This window comes from Petaurus breviceps, unplaced genomic scaffold, assembly GCF_028583685.1.
Source record: "Petaurus breviceps papuanus isolate PSGF00001 unplaced genomic scaffold, PetGlider_PUasm1.0 118136, whole genome shotgun sequence".
Classification (NCBI taxonomy): Eukaryota; Metazoa; Chordata; class Mammalia; order Diprotodontia; family Petauridae; genus Petaurus; species Petaurus breviceps.
In genome coordinates, this window is record NW_027185617.1 from 2,791 (window position 1) to 11,909 (window position 9,119).

At 37.6% G+C, this 9,119-nt stretch overlaps 1 protein-coding gene and 1 pseudogene across 1 annotated transcript; one reads left to right on the forward strand and one right to left on the reverse strand.

The window, feature by feature from the left end:
* Positions 1-1,197: 1,197 nt before the first annotated feature.
* LOC138161626 (large ribosomal subunit protein eL39) lies at positions 1,198-8,336 on the reverse strand. Its single transcript, XM_069088379.1, has one exon. The coding sequence runs from the start codon at positions 6,961-6,963 to the stop codon at positions 6,808-6,810; it is 156 nt and encodes a 51-aa protein (XP_068944480.1). The 5' UTR covers positions 6,964-8,336; the 3' UTR covers positions 1,198-6,807.
* Positions 7,097-9,119, forward strand: part of LOC138161635 (inactive serine/threonine-protein kinase 19-like) — a 12,962-nt pseudogene continuing 10,939 nt past the window's right edge.

Genomic DNA, 9,119 nt, shown 5'->3' on the forward strand with positions numbered 1-9,119 from the left:
TCTTTAAAAATTAAGAGACAAAATATTAGGAGAAATTTAAAATTAATAACTGCTGGGGGGGGGGCAGCTAGGTGGCACAGTGAATAGTGCACTGGCCCTGGCTCAAATCCAGCCTCAGACACTTAACACTTATTAGCTGTGTGACCTTGGGCAAGTCACTTAACCCCAATTGCCCTGCCTTCCCCATTCCAAAAAACCTCAAAAAAAATTAATAATTGTTGGTAATTTGAAACAATTTCATTTTCCAGGTATTTCATTTATTTAAATTTATACTTTGGTGGGGGAGAGGCAAGGGGAGGTGGGAACACAAGACTGTATTTAATAAAACTAACTGTACTGAGAAATATAACATACTTAATGGTACTTTTAGCTTCCGCACAAAAGTTGTTTTAAGTTCAGACATTTCACATTCAAATGCAACAACAAGGAACAAGAAGACAATTCATCTGTGCCAAAATTCTATTCAATCATGCCCATATCAAGATTGGACCACTGTTAAAACTAACTGCATTTATACATGCTGTACTAAATAATTAGAGCTGCAATTACTTTTAGTTGAAGTTTATTCAAGTAAGTCTGGCTTTTGACTTTGGTTTGAACTTGTTACAGAAACAAAAAACAGTATTTACATAGGAGTTGTATTCAAAAACAATCAATTTTGGTCACTGCTTCCTTCCTCAAGAACCTAGCAAACCTTTCCCCAAGTAGGCACATGTCTTAAGTTTGAAAAACTTTGGAAGAGTGCAATTTTTATTATACTATATAAGCATAACACAAGTCCTACTTTGATGGCTCATCATGAAGTGAAAGTGATCCTGGGTTTTCCAAGGTTTTATCAATTCCCAAATTCAATCTGTTGTCAATGATTGCCCATTTTGCTTCTGTAACATCTCTCTCATATGTCCCTTTATCTCTTCTGACACTGTTACCACCCTGACACATGACCTAATCACCTCACACCTGGACTACTAAAATAGCCTGCTGGTTGGTCAGCTGGCCACAAGTCTCTACCCACCCCAGTACATTCTCCATTCAGTTGTCAAAGTAATTTTCCTAAAGCACAGGTCTGACCACGTCACCCCCCCCCCCACTCAATAAATTGCAGGAGTTCCCCTATCACCTCCAGGATCAAATATAAAATATTGTTTGGCTTTTAAAGCCATTTATAACCTGCTCCCCTACCCTCCAAGTCTGCTCATACCTTATACTCCACCAGTACTTGAGAGTGACAATGGCCTCCTTGCTGTTCCTAATACACATAATTCCATCCCCTGACTCTAGGCATTTTCACTGACTGGCCCAAATGCCTGGAGCTCTCTCCCTTCTTGCTACCCTAACTTCCTTCAAGACACAGCTAAAATATTCTGCCTTCTACTGGAAGCCTTTCCCAATACTCCCTAATTCTAATGTCTTCCCTTTTATTATTTTTAATTTTATCTTGTATATAGTTTGTTTATACATAGTTGTTTGCAAGCTGTCTCCCCCATTAAATTGTGAGCTCCCTGAGTGCAGTGATAGTCTTCTGACTTCCTCTTTAAGATTTATACTTTAGTACAGTACCTGGTAGACAGGAAGTGCTTAATAAATCTTTAATGACTGACTGATTAGAAGGCTTCAAGGGTATATCTAGCAAAAGAATGAATAAATTAATTCTCCCTAAATCTAGCTATGCATGGAGAGGCTACTTAATGGTAAATTTTTTGGTCATGGCAATGCATTAAAAACAAAACAAACAAAAAAGATATTAATGCTCTCTGATCCCGTATTATTTTAGCAGTGAGAGAAGCAAGAGTAGCAATGACATAGTCAGAACATGCTAAGATAGATGTTAAACCATTTATAAACTTTTGCTTCTAGGTTTTTGTACATATCTGAGACTCTTTGTCCAAGATATAAGGTATGCATACTACAACAGGAACTGAATCATATCTACTAATAAAGTATGAAGTAAATTAAGGATGTCTCATGTTCTCCTTGGAGTAGATAAACAAAGGAGCTGGCAGAGTAGGTTTGATTGTGCTTCCAAAGGAAATTTTTTAAAAAGTCACTTCTTAGGCTAGCGTCATCATAATTACAACTTATATAGCAATATCTGTTGCAGGGAATAAGAGACAGAAAAAGTCTACAAAGTACCTATAAGAATACTTCGAAATTAAATTAGGATAGCATCATACTTGGAGCTGGAATGGACATTAAAGGTCATCTGGTGCAACTTCCTTTTTTTTTTTTTTTTTGCTTTTTGGAGGGCAATTGGGGTTAAGTGACTTGCCTGAGGTCATATTGCTAGTTTTTGTGTTAAGTGTCTGACATTGGATTTGAACTCAGGTCCTCCTGACTCCAGGGCCAGCACTCTATTCACTGTGCCACCTGGAGCCACCCCATCTTCCTCATTTTTACATATTAAAAAAAAAAAAGAGGTCAAGAAAAATTAAATGATCTATCCAAGGTCACACAGGTAGCAAGTGGCAGAACTGTGATTTTAACTAACCTAAGACATGTGGCTCCAAATCTAGCACTATTTCTTTCTGCTGTATCATTCACTCATGCTGCATTTGGTACAGTATTCCACATCCCCTTTTGGAGAAAAGGTTAGGTTTCAGGGAGACTGAAACACTATTCTATGAGCTTCCTTCAGGACCTTGGACCAAGGAATCTCAAGAAAGTCCATGTGGCAAAACTCTCAGTGGTTTCCAAATGCCATATTAATAAATCCCAAGCATTCCATTCAGCAATGTTCTAAATTCCCAGTATTCTTTAGGGAGGTTCCAGGTACCACAGTTGGTGGGCCTAGAGATATCATCCTTCACAGGAGGTTGTTAAAGAATTGAAAGCAATTAATACCTCTATCTAGTTACTGAATTCTCATAGTCTATACTTTATCCTCTTTGGTCAGTAGGTACAGTCTAGGTATCCACCAGAAGCTTCAGGGCAAGAAGATGCAAGGCATTAGGGTATCTATTAGGACCCCTCCTTCCTTTGAATGGTCCTTCTCCTACTTCAACTCTGAGGACATTCTAATACAATAATGCTAAATGCAAAATGTACCAAGGTAGGCCTTACTCATGCTGGTCTAGTGATTCAGGTTTAAGACTGGAATGAAATAATGCTCCTGTAAACCATCTAAAAGTTAACAAAATGAAGTTTAATTAGCAGTAGCTTAGAAAGGAGATTCAGCAAGGATACGATTTTGATTTATTTGGCCATAGACTCCTCATGCATGCTGAATTATAATACTTAAGTGACCAGGAAAGTATGTCAATGCTATAAACCTTCAAACAATTAAGTCCCCAGAACAATTTCAAGACCTTTGTAGGAAAAACAAAAACACCAGCCTAATTTACTCGGAGTACACTTGCTCCTACTACATATGCCAATCTTTTTTGGTGGAGGGAATTTCTCAATGGGAGTCCCTTTTAATCAATTAAATTATCTGTCTGGTTAAAAAAAATCTTTAACACTAAATCTTTTTTTTTTTGCAATGTGCTTTTACATATGTTATCTCATTTGATTGTCAGAACAACTCTAGGAGATAGCAGGTGCTGTTATGATCATCATTTTATAGATGAGGTAAGATAAGTTAAGTGACTTACCCAGGGTCACACAGTTGATAAGTGCTAGATACAGGGTTTAAACTCAAGTCTTTCTGATTCCAAGTCCAGAACTTCTATGTACTTATATCACAGTGCTCTTTATTTTAGTAATAGCAAGGTCCAAGCTTTCCCTAAGATATTTTGAGTATTGATCCCTTACAACATCCTCATGATTGTGTTGCTTCCATCCTGGATTTCCTTTATATAAAAAGTCCAACTGCCTTTTCCCCATCTTTCTTTTTTTCCCAGGGCCATTTCTCCACACTGTTATTACAGTGTCCAATAGTCATCAGACTTCTGCTCAAGAAAATGCAAAGAAGATAACTGTTGGAAGGTATCTTGCTTTCTAGCATCACAAAAGAGAGTCCCTGAAAAAGGGTAATAAGAGTCCATCATCTCCATGGAGCTCCCAGGGAAGAAGAGGAAGTCCTGGCTGGTAGGCCAGGAAATGCTGAATTGATAGTGGTATATGGCTTTGGTGCTGGGAATGGCTGAATGCCAAGAAGGTAAAGATCTCGTAGCTACCTTGCTACAGATGATTATGCCAGAATTATCTTCATCTACCAGGTGCTGCCTTGCTGCTGCTTCTGTTCTTTGTCAACTACATCATGAGACCCATTGTGAACTAACAAGACTTGGTATCACCAACTATGCGCACTAAAATTTTAAGATCTGGGACTTGGTCCTTCCAAAGGGAGAGGGTAAAGCCTGGAATTTCTGTTCTTAATTCTTCTTCCTATTTAGTCATTCCTTCAAGGGGTCTTTACCTTGTTTGCTGTCTTTAAAAAAAATTTTTTTTTAAGGTTTTTTTCCCTTGAATCTGCACTAAATTCTTTCTTTATTTCTGTCAATAACAAGTTTCTCACATTCTCTAGATCAGGCATGTCCAGTAATGGTTCTAAGATCATTTTGAGAGATGGGAGGTTTTTAAAAAGACATTCAGGTAGGATCTTACTAACAGGGGACAAAAGAATAACTAGGCAACAAAAGTTAGGCTACTTCTACCTTATAAAGTACACAAACCATCTTAAAAAATTAATTGGTCAGAAGAACTAAGTTTCAAATGATTAACTGGTCTCCTAACTACAAAAGTCAGGCCACAAGGAATCAGGGGCCTCTCCCTCAGGGTTGACAAAATACTAAAAACCAGTTCGTTAACATGGCAAATGTGGAGGCAGGAAAGTTGCACTTAACTGAATCAATTCTGAAGCCTTGTTGATTATCCCTTCCATGACACAGCTAAATAAATTTCCTTTTGTTAACAATTAGATGGTCTAGTAAGGCAAGTTTGTGGCACAGTGACAATAGTACTGGACCTGCAGTCAGGAAGACCCAAATTTAAATGTGGTCTTGGACACTTCATAGACATATGACCTAGGGCAAATCATTTAAACTTTGCTTTAGTTTCATCCTCTGTAACATGGGAAAGATAATAACATGTCCTTTCCATAACTATTGTGAGGATAAAATAATTTAACATTTATAAAGCACTTTGCAAACCTTAAAGTACTATATAAATGCTAGGTGTTATTATTATTACTATTATTATCTATGTTACCAAAGAAGTGGAAATGTATACCACCAATAAAATAACTATGTGGTGGTTGAAAAGACCACAACACATTATATTATAAAGAAGGAATTACTAAGGTGAATTGGGGGAAAAAAAAGGATATCAGAAAAACAAAAGTTAAAAGGATGGTCAGGTGGTAAGAGTAAGGGATAAACCAATGGATATCCCTTGTACTCCATTACTATCTTGTGATATCAAGAGAAATAAGGGAAAACTTCCACCACAGTAGGTAGAATTTATCTGGTGAACCTTTAGGAGGGCATGAAAAAAAGTCTCACAAGTTAAGCAGAAGTGGAAGAGTTGCTATCTGTATTGTTGGAGGGATTATCTCCAACAACAAGAAAACTTGGTTGGCTCTGTGAAAACAAACAATTATATAACATCAGAATGTCAGAGATGTAAATTAGCTTGGAAACTATCTACTTCCACTGAAAGAGAATTCCTTATTACAACATACCTGACAAATGGTCATCCTCTCTTTGCTTAAAAACTTCCATTAAGGGTAAACTCTCTACCTCCTCCCAAGGCAGGTCTTTTCACCTTTGGAGAATTATCAGGAAATTTTCCATATGTCAAGCCTAACTGTGCCTCTTTGTAATTCCTAATCTTTTCCCCCAGATCTACTCTCTGAAGCCAATCAAAATTAAATCTAATCCCTCATCCTCACAAGAGCCCTTCATTGAACTTGAGCATAGTTATCCTGCTAACCCTTAAATCCTCTCTTTTCCAGGCTAAACATTTTCAATACTTTCAACTGATCCTAATATGGCATGAGCTTGATATGCTTTACCAGTCTAGTTTCCACCTTCTCTCAATCTTCTCCATTGTTCTGTATAACATCTGGCATCCAGAACTGCAAACAGTATTCCAGGTGTGGTCTGACCAGTGCAGAGTACAAAAGGATTCAACACTCTAAAAATATGTAGATATGGAGAGAGAACTTCACAAAGGGGGCTGAGTCAGGGATCAGTAAGGCTTCATGGTATCTCAAACTTTAAAGGAAGAGAAGAACTTCAAAAAAGATAGAATTCAATGGAGATGTGGTGAAATCTATTCCAGAAAAAAAGGGCAGTGAGAGCCAAAACAGATATGAGAAAGCATAATGAGAATAAAAGATAGAGATCAGTCTAGAATGGCTGCAATGTAAAGCAATATAAAATGAAAAAAAAAAAAAAAACCTTGCGAGAACATTTACATTTTACTCAAGTTTTATATGAATTCAAACTCTCTTCTCAAGCAGTGGGGTACTAATGAAGGTATCACAGTAGAGAAATGACATCACGGTGGTACATTAGGAAGAATAACTGGGCAGCTAGGTGTAGTATGGATTGGGCAAGAAGACCAATGAAGAGATTATTACAACAGTATATAACCAGGAAGAGATTATCTGTTGGCATGAACTGAATATGACAGTGTTACACTTAATGCTATAACGGGGAAGCTTAAGAATATAATGTTATAAATCTAACAATATACAGCTAAGTTTCTGGACCTTAAGCAGAATTTGGCTATAATGTATTTTTTTTTTCCGAATAAGAAGTTTCTTTATGTCTGCACCTTCGGAATTTCCCAAATCAGGGTTGTGGTAGGTAAGGAATTTTGGACTATGAAAGAGTAAATCTATGCTACCACGGTAGCAGTTCTTTATAAACCCAGCTTGGTTCTCCTCCAGTGTCTCCTCTTGGAGTTGTATCTGATCTTATTGCCAGTTTTCATGCGGATCCACTGAGGAATGGGACGATTTTGCTTCTGCTTCTTTGCAAGGAACCTCTTGATCCTGAAAGTCTTGTGGGAAGACATTGTGAGGTCTCAGCAGGGCGGCCAGAAAACAGCACAACCCCGGTTCCAGCGGCAGCAAGGTCTAAGTCTTAGGGCAGAAAGCTGCTCAGCATTGCCAACAACCCCTCGCAAACCAAACAGGAAGAAGAGAAAGATGCACAGAAACTATAGAAAACTAACTGGGGAGCGAGGTGATTTCCGCTCAGGCAGCGGGTTTAGGCGTTTCTCCTATAATGTATTTTCCTGCAACACAATACAAGTCAAGAAAATACAAGCTAGTATAAGAATCTATCTTTTAAATATCAAAGATCTCTTAAACTATTTTCCTGGTTCTTCTCTTCCAAAAGTTCAATTTTCAGCTGTAACAAAGCACCTAAGTTTTCCACTGTAAATTCATGAATTTTAAAAGAAGGTAAAACAAGCCATAACCAACAAATGCCTTGAAATCTAAATTCTAAAATGCATATACAGAATAGAGTCCACTTTAAATTTTTTTTTACCATTTTAATTTTGAGATTTTATATAACTTCAAATAATTCATTAAAAAAGCTATCATCTACCTACAAAATCTAAGTTTCTGGGCAATTGATTAATCTAAATAAAAGAATGTATAAACAATACCCATAAAAATGCTATCTACCTCCAGAAAGAAAACTGATTAACTTTGAAGACAGATTGAATCTTTCCCCCACCATTTTCTTTATTTTTTCTCGGGTTATTTTTATTTGGGGGGTAGGAAGGGTATGCAACATGGTTAATATGGAAATAGTTTTGTAAGACTTCACATGTATGATGGGAATTATTCTGCTTGCCTTCTCAATGGATGGGTGAAGAGCTGGAGGAAGAGAATCTGGAAATCAAAAAAAGAATATTTTGGTTTTTTTAATCATAAAGATTTCAGAACCACAAGGGATCTTTAGAGCTTATTCATTCTACCATCCTTCCTTTCATCCAAGTTCCCAATTTCATTGCTTAATTCCTCGCTCCACTCACCCCATATGCAGTTGCTGCATCATGCTATTTCTAAATTTAGGGTCTTTCAGCTAGGTGATACAGTGAACACAGTACTGGACTTGCAGTTATGAAGACATGAATTCAAACTCTATGTCAGATACTAGCCTGTGTCAGATATTAGCCATATTATTCTGGACAAGTCACTAACCTCTCTAAGCATCAGTTTCCACATCTGCACAATGAGAATAATATCAGCACCTCTCATAAGGTTATTGTGAGCATTAAATGAAATAATTAATATATGTAAAGTACTTTGCAAATCTTAAAGGGCCATAGAAAAGTTTTCTATTATTGTTATTCCTACTGGAACTGCCCCCAGAGCCAAGAAATTCTCAAATGGGGTCACAAAGTCCAACACAACTAATAAACACAACAAGAAAAGTACTATAAAGTACTATTCCACACTTCATGTACCCTATGGACCAGGGTGGCTGACCTTCCTACTGTTCCTTTTCTGGACCCACCCCTGACCACTCTACCATGCCACAGAAGCCTGATCATCCTAGAATTTCATTCATCCCTCGAATACTCACATTGAAAATATATTTCACCCTAGATCACTTCCTCTGATTTGCTGGTTCCTTCCAGAATCTCCATTTCAAGGAGTGCCCATGCCACCCATATTTGCATTCCTCTTCCAAGATTTTCTGGACTTTCTCTATCATGCTCTGACCCAAGTTCCAGGTCCCCAGTCCTCCTTTAAGTTTCCTCTTATAGTAATCTACTGTTTGATAAACCTAAAGACCCCAGTTTTGGGGGTAAAAACTCATTATTTGACAAAAACTGCTGGGAAAACTGGAATATAGTATGGTAGAAACTGGGCATAGACCATTATCTAACACCATATACCAAAATCAAGTCTAAATGGATGCATGATCTAGATATAAAGGATGACACTCTAAGAAATCTGGGAAAGCAAGGAATAGTTTACCTGTCAGATTTGTGGAGAGGGGAAGACTTTATGACCAAACAAGAATTAGAGAGCATTATAAAATGCAAAATGAGGGTGGCCAGGTGGCACAGTGAATAAAGCGCTGGCCCTGGAGTCAGGAGGACCTGAGTTCGGTTCCAGCCTCAGACACTTAACACCCACACTAAAAACTAGCCATGTAACCTTGGGCAAGTTACTTAACCCCAATTGCCCTCCAAAAGGCAAAAAAAAA

Coding starts and splice junctions, on each gene's coding strand:
- LOC138161626 (XM_069088379.1), bottom strand. CDS start 6,963: ATGTCTTCCCACAAGACTTTCAGGATCAAGAGGTTCCTTGCAAAGAAG.